Below are 22,934 nucleotides of genomic sequence, written 5' to 3'. Positions count from 1 at the left end.
GGACTATGCACAGCGTCTCTCTCATGAGATTCTTGATCAGGCTGTGAAACAATGGGCAGTGACTGAAAGCAAATATAGTGACATCCCTTTCATCGAAAGTGATGTGCCCTGAATTCCAAGGATTATCTTCTCAATAAGCTTCCATCTGTCTGTTAAACAATTCGCGTTTGGTGCTATTGCAAATAAATAAGTTCAAGCAAAAGCAGCTGTGATTTAAGCATAACTCCAACTACACTACTGTGTCTGGAAGGTTAGGGGACCCTAAAATGCCTTACCACTAAGAAACCATGAGCAACTGGACCACAGCAGAATCCCTTAATCCAACATCAGTTTTGATCTGTCATATGTTGATTCTGTTTTATCTGCTTTCTCTGTGCTGAGTCTGGTCAGAATGAATGTCAGGAAAATGGATGGGTAAAACTGCTGCAACCGTAAACACCACTCAATGAGTGCAGCAACATCAGCACCAAAGATGCTTAAGTATAAGGTACAAATTGTCTTTTTTTTATGTGCTGCGTAAAAGCTATTATGAAATTAGATTGCTTTATAAACATGTAAGCCTTGCAACTGGTATGATTTTACGTGAAAAAAGGGAGGAATTGCACGTATGATAAAATGCTATAACTTGTTAAATGGGAATTAGGGTTATAAAGCTGTAGAATAGATAACTGGAATGGGTTCAGTGATAAATTTTGAGATTTTAGGTTGATCTCACTAAATGTGTGAACTGCTAATTCACTGTTAAAACAAGGCAAAGTGCTTTGTAACAGTGAAAAGTAGAAAATAAACCATATGGATTATGTTGCCATTAAACCTGCCCTTTTTAAACACATCAATAAGAAACACATTGAAGGCACTGATAACCTATTTATACTGATCAACCATTTAACAGTGCCTTGGCCTCTACAAACTAGGTGAAAGGTATTGACTAATCACTAGAAGCATATTGTTAACAGTAACATTCATTGCTGTAGCAGTCAGTTACATATGATTACTATCCTCAGACCAAAGATATTTATTTTAGATAGGAAGATGAGGGAAAATAGATATGCCCATGAAGATTCATTTTATTAATCAGTATAACCAGGAATGGTCGATAACATCTCCTCTAAATACAATGCTGCATTATACTGAAATTTCACTCTGACAGGATGCCATTTGGAATAGCAGGCTTTTCTCATGCTACTGTGAGGGGCCATCTTTTTCATCTGTTAGTTGAATTGTGAATCTAACTAAATTATGATTAAACGATACCATTGGTCGAAACCATATTGGAGCACAAGGCTGAAGAGCTAAAGTCTTAAGGAAACTTTTTTTTAAAAAAAATTAGTCCAGACAATGTGCTCTACTTCAAAAGGATTTGTAGTCTGGCCCAGCCAAGACATAGCTGGGGTCTTGTTGATTAAGCAAGAGGTGCAGTGATGGATTTTGAGGACAGGAGTTTGCAATATGTTAAAGCCAATGGGCTTAATTTTGCACTCAAACATTTTATTCAACTGCATGCCTTTTAGGAGCTTGGTTACTTTCCATTTGTTTCCTCTTCCGTGAATATCCATTGCCAGTAATAAAAATACCTAGATAAGGCAGTCAAAGTAGGTGCATATTTCCACTCATTCCATCGTAACTTAACACTTAGGCAAATAATGGGCTTGCAACTTTTTATATAGAAAACAGCTTTTGAAGGCAAGCTAAAGGGATTTGTGAAAATGTATTAAATGATACAAAAAACATAATATTTTGAGTAATGTTTTTGGGAATTAGAGTGGCCATCTCTTACTGCTGTATCTGTTAAGAATGAGCCACAAAGTGACCAAACTACCCCTAAAGACATGTAGTAGAGAGAGAAAATGTGGCTCTTTATGAAGCTGAAGCAAATTGAAAAAGGAGACATGAGTTATTGTGTGGGTTAGTATACAGAGGTAAATGATGATTTATTTACCAGGAGTAAATTTCATAAATGAAGAGCAGTTTCCAATAACGCAGCCCAAGACTGACTTGAAATAGAGATCTCTTACTCACACTGAAGTTCATTTCATAGCCCACACTCCACTGCTATTTAGAATATTTCCCCAAGCCTTTGAAGAAAAGGAAAAACTATTGGGATCCAGCCTATTGAATACTGTCTTCCCCTAAACTGTATTTTAAAATGGGTCAGTGGGTTAATAGACAAAGCCTGGGGCACATTGTCCAATCTAAATCCCAGTGCTACAACTGAATCTCATTGAAAGTGAGTATAGTACATTGAGTGGTGCTCTACAGGTGCCCTCGCTAAAAAAAATCATTCCAAATATGAAGTGAATTTTAAAAAGAAATGGAATATTCAGAGAGAAAAAAAATGAATCCTATTTAATTTACTGTTTGGCTAATCAGTCTAAAAAGGGAATCTCTTCCTCTGTAAGAAGGAGATTAGGAAGGAAAACAAGTCTCTCCCTCTTATGTGATATGGTACAGCAGGAAAACTAACTTGGTTCCATAGCTGAATACAGTGATTTTTTTTTTAAATCCCTATTGACTCAACTGCATAGATGTTGTTGCTGTTGCAGCTGCTATTTAGATGACATTTCCCCTATCTCATTTATTTTTAAAATGCATTTAGCTGTAATCTGAAATGAACAGCACTACAGTTTGAGTAGGAGGCTGGGTTTCATACTACACTTCAAATCCAATTCAGGTGGACTATATGAAGCTTGTGTTGTAGCAAAAGTTTACCCCTATGTCAAAAGAAACTTCAGCACCATGAGTCACATGTTTAGGCATTGGTCATGAAATGCCAAGGAATGAGCTACTTTAGCTATTAAACTGAATTCCAAGTGCAGCGCTGTTGCCTTTTTTGCAGAGATGTTCGCACTGGGGTCAATTTAACAAAGTTTTTGGAAAAAGGCAGCCTCTACAAATAATCTGTAGTTAAGCACGTTCTTTTCATTTCCTGCTCAAGTAGCTTTGTTTTACTTTATTTTTTGTTACTAAATGCTCTAGTTAATGATGCCCTCATTTACACATTAGAATTTCTTGTCTCCTTCCAGTGGCCCCTACTGCGTTGTGTGTGCAGACAAGGGGGAAGAAGATTATTTTCATGCTTCTTCCTAGGAGTGTGTCTGCTCTCCATAACCCACAAAGGGAATTCCAGACACTTGACTGCTCAGCTGTTTTACTGGGCTTTTTAGTCAATGAGCTGATATATGAAAGCAGACAGATTAGGTCTACACCCATAGTTGGGAAAGGCCAAATGGCATAAGGAGTGATGTGATGAAAAGAGCTGCTCATGCGATATTTTCTGTCTGCCCAGTGAGAGTACTGCATTTGGATCCCACTGATTCTTAGTGACTGTGAACAGGCTTCAGGGAGAGAGGGGTGTTTTTGTGTTTAAAGGCTGGGACATGAGGTACCAGTAGATGCAGCAGAGCAAGTTGATAATGCACTCCCACTGTTGCAGGCACTTCTAACAGGGAAGGGAGGGAGGGAGGAAGGATGGGCCAGAGGAACAGACTGCCTCCTGCCTTTTCCGTATTGGTCTGGTGTCTGGCACTTACCAGAGCTAGGATAGCAAATACACAGCTGAAACCAGCTTCTCTGCCAGGAGGGTCATTTTGTCTTGTTTATTGCTGAATTGCACCTTTCCCTGCACGAGACACCCAGACATTAGCTTTGTAGCTGAATCACAGCACCCACAACCATCCACCAGAAACTGTTAAATGCACAAGAATCCAAGGAGAAAATTACCCAGCTGAAGGTCGTGCATGAGACTTAGCTAGCACCTGGAATTCTTAGCTTTACAAAGGCTGTGAACTACACTAATTACAAATGCCACCTACAATCTGCCCCATACTAAAATTGTCTCTTACTGTTAGTCCTTTACATATCTGAATCTCCTACCTGTGGTTTCCAAACCGGTTTTCCCCCATTGACAGTTCACAGCAGCTCTGATACAACCCAGAGTGTTACTCTAGCAGTGTCTGACGGGAGCAACGCTTTCTAATACATTAGTACTTCAAGCAAGCACAGACCAGATGGAAAACAGGCTCGAATACTAGGGACAACCATGTATAAAAAGCTGCATATCAGGAAAACCATTTGACTTTTGCTCATTTAAGGTTTGTAGGATACTAAACTTTGCAAACGATGCCTGTACCCTTAAAACTGTATGACAGTATTCTAAAGTAGCAACTTCCCAGAATTTTGCAGTATTTTTGGTAAGGATATTACTGTTGTCCTTCACACTGAAGATAAAGGCCTTTACTTAAACGATATCGTAAATGGAACTACACAATACCCACTCAATATTAGTTTGTTTGTAATCGTAGTATAATTTTTGTTAGACAGATGCAACAGTGGCTCTACAGCAAAAGTTGCAACTAGCTTTTTCATTTGACGTATACTGAAGGACGGGTGACAGGCACACACTTTTTGGAAAAACATTAAGGATTCTATTTCATTAGAGGTATGCTTTACTTTATACAATGTCCATAACACTGCCCATAAAACAGTAATTGTTGTATCTCACTAATGCATGTTATCTGCCTTGCTTGATGCTCTACTTTTGGTTAAAAAAACTAACTACAGCACAACTTCGTAAAACTGACATTTCAGCAGCATGACAGAGCTGGATCCAAACTGTAGTATGACCATATATTTTTACAATATTTTTGTGAAAACATTTTCTTAACTGAATAAAATTAAGTTGTAATTAACTGCCTGTAAGGTTTTTATTTGATTAAAATACAAATTCGGAGTATATTAATTAGGAGCTCACAATCTTGGCCTCCTTTATTAAACATATAACAGATGACTACTACATTTTGCACAGGAATAATGAAACAGAATTTTGCAGAATAAACGAGAACTTACCTCGTTACTTCAGAGCTTATCATTTAAAGTTTTTTTTAAAAAAGGGTAAAATCTTCAAAAGTGATGTTGCAGTTATTCAGTTTTGAAAATTTTACCATTAACAACAAAACATATTAACGCATTAACCAGTGGCTGAACTGATATTTTACCAAGGCACTTTAAAGGATCCTAGGCCCCTGAGTAGAGGAGCTATTAGAGAATAGTCAAGACACCAGTTCTTCTCTGTCTTTCTCTCCCTTAAATTATGTGCACCAAGAAATTACAGGTCAACTAGCTGCCTAAATTACATAGCTTATAGAGCTAATTGCTGCACACCTTTGAGCACCATGTAAACAATTCTGCTGTCTTTCTGCTTTGTCATTCTATTTTATTTCAGCACTGCCAATTACTGAACACATTTCTGTTTGAACAGAAGCTCTTCCCCTTTCATCTCATTTCACCCGCTTGACTAGAGTCTTCAGAGAAGTTAAAAACTGGTCTATTGACATAGAAACAACTAGCAAAAGAATCACTGAAGTTTGACCAGTCAAAGTAACTATAAAAAGCACAGTCTCCATGTTGAATAAACAGAACGTAACTTAGTGGCCATATGCAACTTAAAGAATAATGGAAATGCTAATTGTCCATAATAAGGTTATAATTACATCCAGAAGCTCTGCTTACAGGGTGGAACTCCAGAGTATTAACATCACCAGAAGCCTGAGATGAAATAGCAACCTTTAATGCACATTATGAGAAAGTTTTTTTTAAATAGATGGTTTAAAAAATGTTTCCTGGTCCTTTTCTCCCTTCTTCCTCCTCTACTCCCATTTTTTATCATCAAGTTGAAAGAGTCAAGCCAGCTGCAGCTTTTAGCAGCCCTCATAGGGGCTTTCTAGTCAAGGTCTTACAGCTGGAAAACTTACTAAACTCCAGTTTCACTTTTTGTTAAGAAAGTGGAAATTACACATTAGCTCTGGAGCATAATGTTGCAGCCAGACAGCAGTTTTTAGTCATTTTTAATAATGTTTGGGTTAGTCTTCCCAATCTCTACCTTCAGCTTCTTTTCCAAATAAATATACAACTTCAATGACCTCCTGAGGTCCCTTCCAACTCTAATATTCTATGATTCAAAGCTACTGTTGCTGACAAGTGCACTAGCCTCTGGGCCTGGTCAGCAGAATTGCTTTTCCTGCCATTGAGGTTATGTTCTATGATTTCCTTTGCACCCAGCCCCAGGAACTGGGCTATGCAGGGGAGAACTTAGTAGATCCTGAATGTGGAATAGGAGCAGAGCAACTCTGCCACTGGTACTTCAGCCTAAGGATTGGAGTAGGCCTCTTCGCCTACCCATACACTCCCCACATCCACTTGCTAAGGAAATGGACTACAGCAGTGGTTGTCCACCTGTGGTCGGAAGACCCCTGGGGGTCTGCAGACTATAGCTAAGATTTCCATAGGGGTCCACACCGCCATTCAAAACTTTGAAGGGGTCCGCAAATGAAAAAAGGCTGAAAACCACTGAACGTAAGGATCCATATAGCAGTACGTTCTCCAGTACCTCTGCTCACAGGCTCTAAGTACCCATCACATAGGAGTGTGCACCCCATGCAGCAGACTTTCCTGGTTAGGCTGCATGTGGCCCTTCTACACCTGTGAAGGTAGAGACAGAATTTCTGCATGTTGGTGAGTACAGCTAAATTGCAGCTGTGTGTTGTCATCTGGAGGCCAAGTTCAGCTGCAGCTGCTGATATAAACAGTGAATTTGACCCTCAATGTTCACCACACTTGGAGGCAATTATTCCACCACTGAATTCAAATGACATCACAAACAGGGAACGTTCACTAGTGATTTATCAAGTCAAGGTAAATTCCTTGTTATGCAGGTAAGCTTTATAGAGATTAAACTGTAAAAATAACCTATTCTGTGATATATGGCAATTGTATTAAAAATAGAGTTAAAGGCTCAGCTATGTAAAATATTATTCATATGCTAGGTTGGCTGGCAATTTCACCTGTAAAACTGGATTTTCATTCAAGACAAGAAGCTATATCAAATACTAGGTCATGATACTGACCTGATGCTAAATCAGTAGCATAGCAACTTCTTGTTGTCAACCCAGTAAGTTATTAGAATGGTCTGTTTACTTTAGTATTATTGAACATACTACCTACTACCAAGCATTTATATATACGGCATTTTCATTTGTAGCTCTGAGTGCTTTATGAAGTTAAGTATTTTTATCTTCACTTTATAAAGGAGAAACTGAGGCACAGAACCCATTTAGTGGATCAGTGGTTAGACCCTGCAATACCCAGGTCTCCTGACTCCCAGTCCAATACAATATCCATTGAACCAGGCTACCTCCTTAACATCTCCCCACTAAACTAACATGTCTCTAAAAATCAAATGTTCTTTATTACATAATAGCAATTAGCAAAATGCTTTTTCTTGAAGTAATTTATTCCCCTGATTCAGTGTTCTCATTATGGTACTACAGACAAAATAAAACCTACAGAAGATGCATCTCAAGCAGATTAGAGACAAGAGTGTTACCATACCTTCTTCATCAACGTCTCCGCATCATTATGAATTTTTATATCCTAGAATTATGTAGATCAATACAACCTTGATAGCTTTGTACACCTTCATTATAACTTGAGATCACTATTTCCCAATGATTTAAAGCAACTGTCCACAAATTCATCTGTTACTTCTTCTAAGCTGGCTGGCTTCCACTTTGGGACTTGGTCTTTGTCAATCAGCACTATCAGGTAAAGTAGAAAGAGGGGATGTTATTAGTGAATTTTCTCAATCAAGAGGGCTTCAGATCACACCAAGATAGTAGATTATACTGTTGCTATATTTAGTGTATATCAGGAGTAAACTCAATATGCAGTGCAGTGTATTTGGCTTCAGTAAATGCTTAACTTTTTACCTTTTATGAATGTTCATTGAATTGTATCCTGAAAAGATTCACTCCCTTGTGTTGCATGACACTGAGAATATTCTATTGCTCCAGAAACCCCCTTAATGACCTCATCCAATAGAGCATTCAAAAACTATGAGGGAAGATGGATACTATTATCACTCAAGCCTCCAACCAGTGATTTATTTTAGACAATTGCTCAGTCTAACATATGTAGCCTACATGCTGGAGGTGGGATGGAGGTATAGGGTTCTATAAAGGACACTTCCTTTAGAAAAGAATTATTAAATTATTGTGCAGAATCTCACTTTTGAAGACTGCAGAGGTCAGACACTCAGATTCCTAAGGGAATGTCATATAAACTAATACAATAATAATGGGGAAAATAATATGGCAGGATATCCTCATAGGAAAATCAACAGCAAAGTTATTTATAGCTACTAATAGAGAGATATAGAAGACATAATTTATATGAACAATTGTCATCATCATATGTATATTCTGCACAATACTGGGATTTAACCCCCAGTGCTGTATATAAAAATTAGTAATGAATGGCTGTCGGCAAAAGTATAACACAAGAAAACATGACACGGATATCCATTCCCAACAACAAGGAGAAGAAATTGATCTTAGGAAAAAAGAGAAGGCAAAGCAATCAATTTAAATTCCAGGGGGATCTCTTACAAGTAGCTGGAGATGGGCTAATCAGAGGATAATTAATGTTAGTGATATGACAATCGAAAAGAGTTTAAATAACCAGCAAGAGACTGCCCCCTCAGAAAGGAACAATTGTGTTGGTGTGGAAAGAAAAATCTGAACGGCATATCAAGAGGGTCTTTGATGCCCCGGCATACAATTTCAGGGAACCCTTAAAGGTCTGATTATGTATTATATAGCTCAATGATTTGACTAAATAAGTTAATGTAAAATAAAAGCACTCCAAATTAAAAAGGTATTCACACAAATAAGGGTCAAGAAAAGATGTTCTTCACTTTTACTCTGATCATATTGACTTGGGCTTTCTTAATTTTAAGCACCAAGCATGAACTCATTAGACAGTGGGCAAAAATCCTTTAAACTTTGTTCCTCAAAGGTCAGTAATATGGGTAGACCAATTTTAATATGCAAAAGAGGGCAATCTACTGTACAGATTTGAATGGAGCAGCTTCCCTACAGCCTTTGCCGTTGGAGATATGTACACAAGATATGCTGCATCCTGTAAACAGGAGACAATAACTAGTAGGAAGCTCCTTTTCTTATGCTTCAAACTAGCACTTTCCTCTTCAAGCTAGTTTCAAACTCTGAGTACTGTCTGGTATATTACAACTGACCCTGTTCATGCTAAACCTATGTTTTTGCTTCCCTTGCTTGTTGCTGCGGCTGATTGCCAGTTAGCAGTATGCCATTTTGTTTCACAGACCAGATTTCTGACTTTTGACACCAGGGCTTTACCTTTCTAAATTTTTGTCCAAATAGCCACAGCTTGCTTTCTTCAATGGAAACCAAACATTTCATAATTACAGAATCTGGGTTGTTAAAATGTTCTCAAATAGTATCAATTAAAATGACTCAAGAAATGCACACTTACCACCCAATACCTTACAAATTTTTTCCATATAGAGCAAAGCTTTGGTGTCTATGATACCACTCTGTGATAATTTTTTACAAATACCATCTTTTAATGGCAACCACTTAAGTGTTTTCTAATTTTTAAATCCACATATTATTCAAATAGGGCATAATCCTGTGATATGATGAGCACTTTCACAGGAGTTGAGGGTGCTCAGCACCTTGAAAGATCAGACTGTTAATGATTTGGAGATCTATATAAAAAATTAAAACATTACAGTTCATCTTTAAGGACCAGTTTCTGCCTCCCTTTTTCACATTAAGCACCTTATTTGACGAGAGATTATTGATGGCAGGGAGATTTTCACAGAGGAAGATATTACTTAGTGTGAGTAGGTGCAGCTTGGGGCCAAAAATGATTCAGGAACAATCATGCAATATATAATTGGCAATTTTATCAATGAAATTTGAATTATTTTCTATTACCATTAGGCCTATTTTAATAATCATATAATCATACTATAAACATACGCAAGAAAGAGATATTGTGCACCAAATGGAAGATTCCCAGCTGTTGCCTTTTGATGCCTGTTTCTCAATCAGCGGTCTGTGCGGTTATCTTGAACTGTGTGACAAGATAATCTGTTTCTGTCCTCTGCCCGGTTTTCTGATGATTTTAATGACCTTGTGCATTACAAATGAGAACCACGTCTGCTGCTTGACTCTCTGTCTCTGCCTCTGAATGAGGACTGCCACTTTCCATACAGATGTATCTTGGCAACTGTGCACATTTCCCCATAGATTTAAAACATATTCTAGGAACAGCATCTTTTTAAATGTGCATGTTTCCATATCTTGTTTGTTAGCACAATGAAGCCATACCTGATGATGCAGAGCCTGAGGAGCTTTTATTAATACTTAGCATTCAGTAACTACCCTTCATCCACAGAGTTTAAATTGCTTTACAAAGGAGGATAAAGATTATTAGAGAAAAGGAGATAATATGTAAATGAATGAAATAAATTCTGAATTAAAATCTCATCTGGGTCCTTCAATGAGTCTTAACTAGGTCTAAACAATGAGAGTCCTGTTTTTGCTGTATACAGACTAACACGGCTACCCCTCTGGAACTTAACTAGGTCTGCTGTTTTACACTGTAATCTCCTTAGGAAACCATCTCTATCTGTGTCTCACGCTGTGATGAATGCATCAGCTCTTGATTCCCATTTTACAGATGGGGAAACAGACACAAAGACTGAGAGGCTTGCACAAGGTCACATAATGACTCAATGGTAGGACTGGGGAAAGAACCTTAGTCTGACACCCAGATCAATCCACCAGACAAAAGCCCTGCTATTTGCTGCTACTTCCCTTTCTGCCTACCTAATACTGAGAAATGGTATAAAAACAAACCAAAAAAATTAAAATTTCCCAAGTTCATGTACCCAGGATATTTTCTATGGTAAGATTTATGTAATGATAATGTATGGGACATTGCCAAAACAGTTCCTGTGCTAATGAATGTGCTTCCATCCTGAAATAATCAATTTATATGTTACTAACTCTATCTTTTGATTTTTTAACTCGTTTTAGAGTTGTCTGACTCCCTAGCACTCTGGCTGACACCAAAACCGAACTGCATGCATGAGTGATGGTAGATCATGCTTTACATCGTCACTGCTCATTATTGACAACACTAGATATATCTTGTTCCTTTCAGATGAACTGGTGCAAACAGTTTCATTGTGCTGTGCTAGCAGTTAATGGTGCAAGTGGAACGTGTGTATAAAACACTAAAAATACTTTACAGAAACAAGACTGCCTTTTTCTATCATATTATAAAATGACAAGAGGCCAGCTGGCAATCTATGGCTGCATGGAGGGAATACACTGAGAAGGACAAATTAGTGACCAGTAGTAGCGACCAGTATACTCTAAGCTGATGTACTGCATATTTCTGTCAAACAAACTGTCGCACTTTTACTGATAGCTACAAATGAGCAATAAAGCAATGTGTTTTACCCCCATTAACTTTAAGTGATCTTTCTGCTGTGCATTCTTACCTGCTCGAACACCTTCATAGAAGTCATGGCCACGCTGAAAGATAAAAAATATGTAAAACAAGACATTCCATTTCACCCCCCCTTTCACTGGGGGCTTCTTGCTTTTGCATCAAGTCCATGTTACCCATGCCTCTGCCTAACTCCACTTCCACTGCTCTCGTCTTACTCTTACTACACTGCTCTGGATGTTCTCACCTAGCTACTCCCTTGTCTCTTACCTCAATTCTGGCTTTTGCACCTTCTTTCATGCTACCCCCTATGTTTGGAACAACCTTCTGAGTCCGTCCATCAAATGCTCTACTCCCATCCAAAATCTTCCTATACTGATTCATCTTACTAACATACCTCCACACTTCCGATCATTTGAACTGCTGTCCTGTGCACTGTGGTGGACTGAACTACTGTCACTCGTCCCTCCATGGAACATCTCACTGACATGCCATTGTATGGTGTTCCACACAATAAGGGCTTACAGGATTGATCCTTGGATTGTAAACTCCGCAGGGCAGGGCCCTTGTCTTCCTGTGTTTTGTGATGTATTATGTGTGCTTAGCACACTTTTCAGTTACCTAATTATGTTCTATCAGATCCTGATTGCATTTTATTAGAAATGGAGTGACAATACTCATTTGAAGAAAGGAGTAATGATATTTTCAGATATGAATGAGGCATGCCCCACATTTCCAAAGTCTAACTTAAACAAAACTATCAGTTCAAAAATAGTATTTTTATATAGGCGTGATAAAAAGTGACTAAATTAACAAAGCAGACTCCTTGTCAGGAATATTACAGGATTTCATTCAGACAACTCTGCTTCTGTACCAGAACTACCTTAACAATCTAAGTACATTATTTATTATTCAATCCTCCATATTGTAGCTTCACTATATTTTTCTTAGCAAAACAAGGTTATAGGGAGGGACAATTGTTTACTGGCTACCTTGCCCTCCTTGCACAAGCAGGCATACAAATGGAAACTGTCATTTTGAACAATCACACCACTTAAGATACTGACAAAGATATGTTTGTCAGCTATATTTGTTGGTATAATTAATATGGAACTGTAAAAATCTGCAACCAGCTCATTATGTCTGGAAGGAGCAAATGTACTGTACTTTTTTCTTACCATGCATGCCTGGCTCAGTCTGTATTCCATAGTTAGAACATCTTGCAAGTTCATGGAAGCTCCTTCTCTAAGCTGTCTCAAAGTCATTTTTAAGGACGTAGGTGACATTTTATTAATTGTCTGTGGAAGACATTAAACTTTCATTTTTTCTGTATTAGATTTTTGCTTAAATGGTTTTCAAAAATGAAGACAAATGGTTATTTTATAAGTGTAAAGATACAAAACAACACTCGGCAATACTCTAGAACTTCGATCCTCCCTAAGCTTATCTGTCCTATCCTCCCCATCGCTACCTAACTCTTACCAACTCACCTCTGCTATGGTGCTATACAGAATCATGTTAATTTACCTACAAATCTCTGTTATTCCCTTTTCCCAAACCTCTATCTATAGCATATAAAAATAGCACTGAGATATCACACTTCTAAGGAGTAGCATCTATCTTATAAATGTGATCTCTAAAAGATTTCCAAGTGTCCTCAAAATTGCCCCTGCTGTTCCTTAATCTTTTATTTTTCTCTGTGCATTTCTTCTCTGTACTGTAGCCCCTCTTTTAAAGGAGAACAGAAGTCTAACCTGTGAAGTCAGGGTTCAGGCACTAAACCAGCAACCACACAAGTAGACCCGTGCCCAGGCAGACCCTCAGTGTAACTGGAGTGCTGTGCAGGCACACATGCCAACCCCCAGGAGTAATTTGCAGGACTGGGGCTCAAATCTAGACTAATTTGATTTGTCAGTGGACTTCTTGATTCATACTAGGGTATGAGAGTAGAATTTAGCTTTTTATCTCAGTTCAATATGAACTATTACATATTTATGAATTACAGGCACAAGCACCTGCAAGTTAAAAAAAACATTTAAAACTCTCATAATTATTTCTATCATCTGCAGAGATCTTGCAGGTAACCTAAAGATACAGTATTTAGGTTTTGTTTAATGCAATGTTCAGAATAATATGGGATTATGTTAGTTGGCCCAACATTTGGATTTAAAAACATTATTTCTTCTTATACATATTTGCAAAGACCAAATAATTGGTATGCACTACTTCCACTAAAAAAAAAGAGAGAGCATGTCTTTTTAATCTAAATAAACAAACAAACAATTACCAGACCTCTATCACTCATGAGTAACTTTCAATTAAAATCAGACCATGTGCCAGATGGATGAAAAAACATAGTTAAGGAATTAGAACTGAGCTCCAAAAATTTCCTTTGGGAAAGAAAGAAATGTAAAAAGTTTTTTACTTTTTAATTATGACATATAGATGATTAATGTTTTTGTTAAATCTTAAAATTGAAGGTTTTTCTGTAAGTATGAATAAAAGATCCACATCATTCATACTACAGTAGTATGCTCTGATTTATAAAAGATTGTTTACTATGACAATGGGAAGTGGCAGATGATAAGATTTACCTGTTTATATTATCAATGAGGACATTAAACTTTAACCCATAGACTGAAATAGCAGATTTCCAATCAACACCAAGAAATGTTCTGTCTCCTGACTGCTCTGATTTCTCCTTCTCTTTCCCTCCAGATGACAGTTCCTAAAGTAATAACCTTGTTTGCCTATTTGCTTATGTTTACTAAACTCACCTGCTGTGCAAGCAGTAGATCCTATAATTGTAACTAGTGATTCAAGTTTTATCACCATTTTGCATGCATCCATCAGCTGGTTTGAGAGTGGAGATGGGGAAATGGTTTATAAAAAATAAATCTGGACTTGAACTGAAAACTTTTTCAGAATTCCAGTAATTTTATCATGTACCTATAGCTGATTTTTGTACTGTAGCTCCCTCCACCCTGACTGCAATTTGCTGCTCTTCAGACCTCTCCAATGATTCCTAATAAAGACCCCTACTTCCTTTTTTCCCTTAATTTCCTCTTCTCTTCCTGGACCCATTTCTACAGAGGGCCCTTTAACCCTTTGCTGGGTGGCAAACTCTTGTCTGATCTGGAAATCTTTGCTGGGACCACACCAGATGTTATATTCAAATCCTGTGCATGTAGGAGCTTCCCTAGGTGAAATGTGCACAGTGCATTGTGGGGCACCACTGATTAAGGAGAGCAGTGAAGCAGGAAAGATTAGAAAACAGCAGTTTACTAAGCTAACGCACACATAAGAACATAAGAATGGCCATACTGGGTCAGACCAATCGGTCCATCTAGCCCGTATCCTGTCTTCCGACAGTAGCCAATGCCAGGTACTTCAGAGGGAATGAACAGAACAGGTAATCATCAAGTGACCCATCCCCTGTTACCCATTCCTAGCTTCTGGCAAACAGAGACTAGGGACACTTCAGAGCATGATTCTGCATCCCTGCCCATCCTGGCCAATAGCCATTGATGGACCTATCCTCCATGAACTTATCTAGTTCTTTTTTGAACACACAGAGGCTGCCAAAGCGGTTGGAGATGGAGGGAGGATTGCTATAAATCATGTAGAGAAAAGTAGTACAGGGAAAGAAAAAGCAGCACAAAAGGTGGGTGTAATGCAGAAAAATGAGTCACCAGTGTATCTATAAATAAACTGATAGTACAATGAAGAGGATCAGATATGGGGAACAAGATTAAAGAGGAATAGGCTGCATCATGAGGGAGAAATATGGGATGCAGATAAGGTCTTATAAAGGGAGTGGCCGCTCATTCCAGTTTTTATGGGATCACCTTGATTTCAGTGTAACAGTCCTGCATACTGCAAGTCGGATTTGCAACACCATTAATGGCCAGTACTTTATCATGAGAAGGTGAGGGAAGTAAGTGTAAGAATGGAGTCCTCCCAACAATAACAGCTGGAATAGCAGCATTGCTCCCTTTTAATCATACAATATAGGTTGCTAAGAAAGTTTCTCATCAGCACCATAGCATCCAGTTACAGCGTTCAGGGTTTCTGGGAAGAAGAGGGTTGAGGTTTTTTGTTTGTTTGATTAAGGTGGGTGACAGAAGTAACCTTTTCCCCTTAACTGTAAAGGAGGAAAAAACATCAGGGTTACTTAGAGAGAGGAAGAGTTACTTATATCCTGCAGGGAGTACTGGGAGTGAAAAACCTCACTAGATTAATGGAAACAGGAGACAAAGTGTAGGATCCACAAAAGGGTCACACTGAGGGTCACAGTGCCTAGGAAGTCACAGGAATAACAAAGCCATCCCCAAAGCCAAATTAGGCTTTTAGGATCCCTAGACAACGGGGAGAGACAGGCACCTTAGAAGGCAATCCAAAAAGCCAGCACACCAAGTGAGGCTCTGCCTAAGTTAGCCAACCAGAGAGATGTATGCTCAGCCTGTCCTTATCTCAGAGAGAGGCGCTGAAGTCGAGGTTGCAGTGAGGTGCCTATGTCAGCTTAGTGATTCACAAATGGGAACCTGCTGCCTGAGTCAGGCACCTTAGCTGTCTTTGAGCAAATGAGTTAGGCGTCTGCTTCACTATACATAAAGCAGTGGGGTGAGGTGCTGGTGCTGCCACTGCCCACCTTATAATTTTTAGCCCCCTCTGGCAGAAGTGCTCTAACCACTTGGCTAAAAGTTGTGAGAGGACACCATCTCCCCTTCAGTTGTGAATGGGATCTGATCTGGGAGGCATGCTCAGAGACCCCTACCTGACCAGGCTCCACAGGCAACTTAGGTGGCTGAATGCCTGTCTTTCCCTGGTTTGTGGATCACCTGGGGGCTTAGCCAGAAGACAGGTATCTGGACACCTACAGGGAGGCAACAGTGCGCATGTTCAGAGGCAGAAACAAGGGTGGTAAGGGAACTTTTACTCTGAAAAACTTAGGCACTGAGTTTAGGCACCTACAGGACTTGGCAGGAGTTTTGGATCACAGTGGAGCCAAAACTGGGACTGAAGTGCCTGAATCTGAAACTTAGGCACTTGAATCTGGGTCATAGTGCCTAAGCACCTTCGTGGATCCCACCCAAAGTGTGTTATTAATCTGAGCTGTCCCCTATTAACTCCTTTTAAATTTAATTGAGCTCAAAGAATCACAGCTACTCTCACCGGTATGAATGAGTAAAATGTAGTGCTTTTTTTTTTTTTCTTTAAACTATTCAACTTTTTTCAAGCTCTTTCTCCTTTCAAGTGGCTAAAGTAGTAAACCCCAGACTGCTGCATCAGGGCAACGGTATTTGCTGGGTTACTAAGCCTAAAAAGGGAAGTACTTGTGTCTAATGTGGCACTTCCCCTTAGAACAGAGAAGAGAGACACTCATTGTTTGCTTGCTAAAAGAGAGACCAGTCAACTCTATTCATCTAACCTTGGAAGGTTTCTTTTAGTTGAACTAAACATGGTAAGACAAAAAAACAAAGGAAAATGGTATCCTATCTAATAGAGTAAAGGAAAACAATTTAAAGGGAACTATATGGCTACATTTTTCTATTGGCCCATCAGGAACTGCTCTTCTGAAATGCTGATAGGAATTCTGGTGAAATAAGCTTTGAGTTTTGGGGAGGGATGTGTGTGTGTTCTTTGCTGCTTTTATTATTAGCTTGTTACTGTAATCCAATAGGATCCTGTGATGGGGAAATACCCAATCCTGACTCTGAAATGGTTAATGTGGGTCTGAAAGGCCAATTAACTCATCTGGTTGCACCTGGAGGGTAGGCCAGGCACTGGGTGGTGGTGACTATAAAGAAAGGAAGTACAGATAAGTGGGCTGCAGGGAGAGTGGGAAAGAATACTGCAGAGCCTCTCTAGGTGTGGGAGACGGGTTGTGTTTCAGAGGAAGTCTAGGGAGAGAGTTGGCCTTGAAATTCTCTTCTGAATAGCAAAGTCTGACAAGAGCCCAGCAGAGATACAGAGAAGCCAGTGAGGTGGAGCAATCTCTGGCAGTAAGCCCTGATAATGGAGCAGGATCTGGACTTCCAAGGAGAAAGCCCTGGAGGGTGCTCAGGTGAGGAACAGAGCTGGATTGAAGGTCAAGCCTGAGGAGGACAGATGTATGTTATGTTTGCATTTTTAGCTTATAATTTTGTTGGGGAATTCCAGGGTAGAGCCCTGTGAGTCCTGGCCCTGAAGGAAGGGTGACCCTAGAAAGAATGTGGGGAGGTCTGAAAAATAAACTACCAAAGGAAGAAGTCCAGGGAGGCAGTAGCAAGAAGTATGATGAAGCAGACCTTGGCTTCTAATTACAGGGTCCCTGGACTGGAACCCAGTGTAGTTGGTAGGCCTGGGGTACCCCTACCAGCTGTCACTGGAGTATGTGGGGGGATGCCATTCATCAGAAGTGGATACGGACAACTCACAACCTCAGAAAAAGGTGTGGGGTCTATGGGCCCCAAATCAGGCTGAATTTCTTTGTTGCACTTTCTATTACTCCATAATGAGTAGGACTAAAGCATGATCTGGTCAGAGGGGCTGACTCACAAGAAGTCAGACTGCTGCAGTCAGCATCAGCAGGGGATGCTATTGAGGACAGCTGCTATGCCACACTCAGCCACTGTCTTGCCTCCTCCATCCCACTCACATCTCTTATAAGTATCTGAACTTTCACGAGTTGGTGTTTGTCTCCCAACTTGATTTTGAAAAAAGCAATTGCCCTAATTTTGACAAAGGGTCCCATAGCCTGTAAGACACGTTTATAGGACACTACAGTGTTTCAAAATATCTTTTAGTGAGAGCAATATTGGTCATGTGGTAATGCTACAGTGCAATATCACTTCATGAAGGTCATGACAACATAACACCATTCTGTCATGATGCTGAAGCAAGTTTGTCCTGAAAGCCAAAAATCTTTAAAAACATCATCAATAGGCCACAATCAAATGACAGCTCTGATGGTTTTCAGGTTTCGTCAGCACAGTTTCATAGTGGCCTCATTAAAAGTGCCCATTCGACCATATTCTGATTCCAGAAAGAAGTGATGTTGTATGTCAGGATTGCACTGGCAGAGCTAGATAGTTGGCAGAGCAACTGCCTGGATCATTGCCAGTGCTATGAGTTCTACTTTATTAACTCTAAAATTACTCACACATTAAAGGCCTAATACTTACAGAATATTTTGTTTGGGATTTGACTTTCAGTAATGCCTATGGAATAACCATATCCTGCCCATTATATACCATGATATTTACACACTAATAGATTTTAAGACCAAAAGGGACCACAGTGATCATGTAATCTGACCACTTGTACAACATAGGCCATAGAACTCACCCAAAATTATTCTGAGAGCATGTCTTTTAGAAAAACATCCAATCTTGATTTTAAATGGTCACTGATGGAGACTCTACCACAACCCTTATTGTTCCAATGGTTAATTACACTTCTCATTAAAAATTCTGGGGGAGTTCTATGGCCTTTGATGTGTGAGTAATTTTAACTGGATCTTTGTCTACTAGATTGAAGAGGCCATTATCAAATATTTGTTCTCCACAGAGATCCTTAACAGTCTGATCACATTACCCTTTAACCTTCTCTTTATTAAGCTTAATAGACTGAGCTCCTTAAGTCTATCACTGTAAGGCAGGTTTTCTAATCCTTTAATCACTCTCCTGCCTCTTCTCTAAACCCTCTCCAATTTTTCTGCATCCTTCTTGAATTGTGGACCACAGCACTGGAGACAGTATTTAAGCAGTGGTCACACCAGTGCCAAATATGAAGGTAAAATAATCTCTACTCCTTTTGGAGATTTCCCTGTTTGTGCATCCAAAGGTTACATTTGCCTTTTGGCCACAACATTGTTCTGGGAGCTCACGTTCAGCTGACTATCCACCACAACCACCAAATCTTTTTCAGAGTCACTGCTTCCCAGGATAGAGTGCCCCATCCTGTATGGCCTACATTCTTTCTCCTAAATGTGCATTTACATTTGGCTGTATTAAAATGGATATTGTTGGCTTGTCCCCAGTTTACCAAGTGATCCAGATTACTCTGTAGCAGTGACCTATCCTCTTCCTTATTTACCACTTTTTAATTTACCAATATACAAACAATTCAAACATACAAGTTTGTATTTATACTTGTACACACTGAACAAATTAAAGTTTATCTAAGCTATTTGTAATATACCGCAGTCCTGGCCCCACCGACACTGATAGCAAAGCCCCACTGCTCTTTCAAGATTTCACATGGTGTATTAGAATCTGAGTATCTGTGGTGAAATTCTGGCCCTACTGAACTTAGTGGTGGCATTGCTACTGAATTCAAGGAAGCCAGGATTTCACACACTAAATCAATTTACAGACCTAGAGCCAACCCTCCTAACTCTTCCTATGTAAGAAATCTATCGATGGAAGGTTAGTCTAAAAAACCCATCACTCAAACACAAAGGGCTTGTCTACAAGAACAATTAGGTGATGGCAAACTGGGGTGTGAAGAATCTACCTGTGCTATCCTGCTGCGTCTAACTGTCCGTGTGTAGCCTGCTGATGCATGTTAACAGTTCATTAATGTGCTTTGAGCTAGTCCTGTTTCAAAGGGACAGTTAGACAACATTAGCACAAGAACAAATGCCTATCAACTAGCCAACAAGTTTAGGCTTGAGATTAGACTAAGATTTCTAACAACGAGAGGAGTAAAGTTCTGGAACAGCCTTCCAAGGGGAGTAGCACAGGCAAAAAACCTAACTTGTTTCAAAACTAAGCTTAAGTTTTATGGAGGGGATATTATGATGAGGTTGTCTACAATGGCATATGGCCCATCTGTGACTGCTATTAGCAAATATCTCCAACAGCCTGCAGATGGGTCACTAGAGGGGGAGGGTTCTGCGTTACTACAGATAATTCTTTCCCAGGTGTCTGTCTGGCTGGTGGATCTCGCCCACACACTCAGTGTCTAACCAACTGCCATATTTGGGGTAGGTAAGGCATTCTCCCCCAGGTCAGACTGGCAGAGACCCTGGGGGGGGGAGGGTCACCTTCCTCTGCAACATGGAGCACGTGTCACTTGTTGGTGTGAACTAGAGTAAATGGTGGATTCTCTGTCTCTTGAAGTCTTTAAATCAAGCTTTGCCTTTGCCTTCTATGATGAGCTGACTGGCTCTGTGGTTTGGTGAAAGTGATGGACATGATATATCTTATATATTTTTAGCAAAGCTTTTGATCTGGTCTCCCACAGTATTCTTTCCAGCAAGTTAAAGTAGCATGGGTTGGATGAATGGACTAGGAGGAGGACAGAAAGCTGGCTAGATCATCGGGCTCAACGGGTAATGATCAATGGCTCGATGTGTAGTTGGCAGCCAGTATCTACCAGAGTGCTCCAGGGGTCGGTCCTGGGGCAGTTTTGTTCAACATCTTCATTAATGATCTGGAGGATGGAATGGATTGCACCCCCAGCAAGTTTGCAGATGACACTAAGCTGGGTGGAGCGGTAGATATGTTGCAGAGTAGGGATAAAATACATAGTGACCTAGACAAATTGGAAGATTGGGTCAAAAGAATTCTGATGAAGTTCAAGTGCAGAGTCCTGCACTTAGGACTGAAGAATCCCATGCATTGCTACAGACTGGGGACCGACTGGCTAGGCAGCAGTTCTGCAGAAAAGGAGCTGGGAGATACAGTGGACAAGAAGCTGGATATGAGTCAACAGTGTGCCCCTATTGCCAAGAAGGCTAGTGGCATATTGGGCTGCATTAGTAGGAGCACTGCCAGCAGATAGAGGGAAGTGATTATTCCCTTTTATTCGGCACTGGTGAGGCCATATCTGGAGTAGTGTGTCCAGTTTTAGGCTCCCCAGTACAGGTAGGATGTGGACAAATGGGAGAGAGTCCAGCAGAAGGCAATGAAAATGATTAGGGGGCTGGAGCACATGACTTATGAGGAGAGGCTGAGGGAACCAGGCTTGTTTAGTCTGCAGAAGAGAAGTGTGAGGGAGAGATTTGATAGCAGTCTTCAACTATCTGAGGGGGGTTTCAGGGAGGATGGAGCAAGGCTGTTCTCAGTGGGGGCAATTGATAGAACAAGGAGCAATGGTCTCAAGTTGCAGTGGGGGAGGTCTAGTTTGGATATTAGGAAAAACGTGGGTGATGAAGCACTGGAATGGGTTATGTAGGGAACCGGTGAGATCTCCATCCTTAGAGGTCTTTAAGGCCCAGCTTGATAAAGCCCTAGCTAGGTGATTTAGTTGGGATTGGTCCTGCTTTGAGCAGGGGGTTGGACTAGTGGACCTCCTGAGGTCCCTTCCAACCCTAATAGTCTATGATTCTATGATTTGAGGACTTCAGTAACTCAGCCAGAGGTTATGGGCCTATTGTAGGTGGGTGAAGATCTGTGGCCTGTAATGGGCAAGGAGGTCAGATCAGATGATCATGATTGTCCTTTCTGGCCTTAAAGTCTATGAGAATCTTTGTCAAGGATGAAAGCTTTCATTTTTAAAAGGATAGAACAGCTGATAGGTTATGCTGCTCCTCTTCCTCTCCCACGCTGCTCTTCTTCCCTAAACCCTGCTCTGTCTGTCTGTCAATGCTCCTCCTCCCAACTATTCAGCAGTCACAGGCCGCAAGGGAGGAAGAAGTGGTGGTGCTGAGGCTGCACCTCCTTTATCCACCCTGCAGCAGGGCACTGCAAATAGGACAGAATGGCCTCCTGTTCCAGGTCCTCAACTCCACTCTACAGCCAGTGCTTGGAGAGGAGGAAACACAAAGAGAGCCACATGGAAGGTAAGTGGGTGCCTCTAACAGTCCAGGAAAGGGGAGGGAGAGTACAGACCTAGAAGGAGTGTAAGAGGAAGCCATGGGAGGGAGGAGGAAAGACAGAGCATGCACTAATCACTAACTTTAAGTGCCATGGCAAATAAATGTACTGATAATTTCATCCCCATCACCCTAGCTCCTCTGTCCCCCACACATACATGCAGACACAAGCCTTGTGAGTGTACGGGTGTGTTTGTGTGTAGTCAGACAGGGTAAGTGGTGGATGCATGGCTGTGTGGCTGTCTGTGTGGATTGGATGGGTGGGTGTGCATGCATGTGTGTTGAGAGGTCCACGCGTAGGAGTGACTGGGCAAGGGGATGCCTGTAGGTGTTTCAGTGGTAGAATGTGAGTGACAGGTGTAGGCAGGTGAAAAGACACGCAAGTGTCTACAAGTGAAGAGGGGGAGATTACAGGGGACTGAGTAGGAAAGAAAAAGGAAGGATGGAAGAACATGGAGAAAAAAACCTGAGAGGAGGTAAGGAACACAGGGAAAGAAAAGGAAACAAGGAAAAGAAGAGAAGGGAAAATTAGTCTGAGATACACTAGTTACATAACTTCACGACGCTACGTCAATGGGAGAGCGTCTTCCGTCAATGCTACCTTCCACCTTGGTGGACTAATTGAGTTGATGGGAGAGTGCTCTCCCTTCGACTGAGCGGGCGGGTCTACACACACCCGCTCAATCGCTGCCACTGTAGCAATGTAAACATGCCCAGAGACAAAGTCGGTGGTGGGGCAGGGAATTGAACACCTGTCTCTTGAGTCCTAAGTGACTGCCCTCACCATTAGACC

The 22,934-nt window shown here is 40.5% G+C and overlaps 1 protein-coding gene across 1 annotated transcript in view; it reads right to left on the bottom strand.

Annotated features, from left to right (window-relative positions):
• Positions 1-6,435: 6,435 nt before the first annotated feature.
• HIBCH (3-hydroxyisobutyryl-CoA hydrolase) overlaps positions 6,436-22,934 on the bottom strand; it is a 69,624-nt gene continuing 53,125 nt past the window's right edge. The window contains exons 12-14 of the mRNA XM_067549019.1: positions 12,516-12,635; positions 11,390-11,423; positions 6,436-7,592 (exon numbers count right to left, since the gene is read on the bottom strand). Coding sequence (XP_067405120.1) covers positions 7,477-7,592; positions 11,390-11,423; positions 12,516-12,635 — 270 coding nt within the window. The 3' untranslated portion in view covers positions 6,436-7,476. The remainder of the gene's footprint in view (positions 7,593-11,389; positions 11,424-12,515; positions 12,636-22,934) is intronic.

Source organism: Emydura macquarii, unplaced genomic scaffold, assembly GCF_026122565.2.
Source record: "Emydura macquarii macquarii isolate MOO-44397 ecotype Brisbane River unplaced genomic scaffold, CSIRO-AGI_Emac_v2 contig_1253, whole genome shotgun sequence".
NCBI lineage: Eukaryota > Metazoa > Chordata > Testudines > Chelidae > Emydura > Emydura macquarii.
This window is presented reverse-complemented; position numbering and strand designations above follow the sequence as displayed.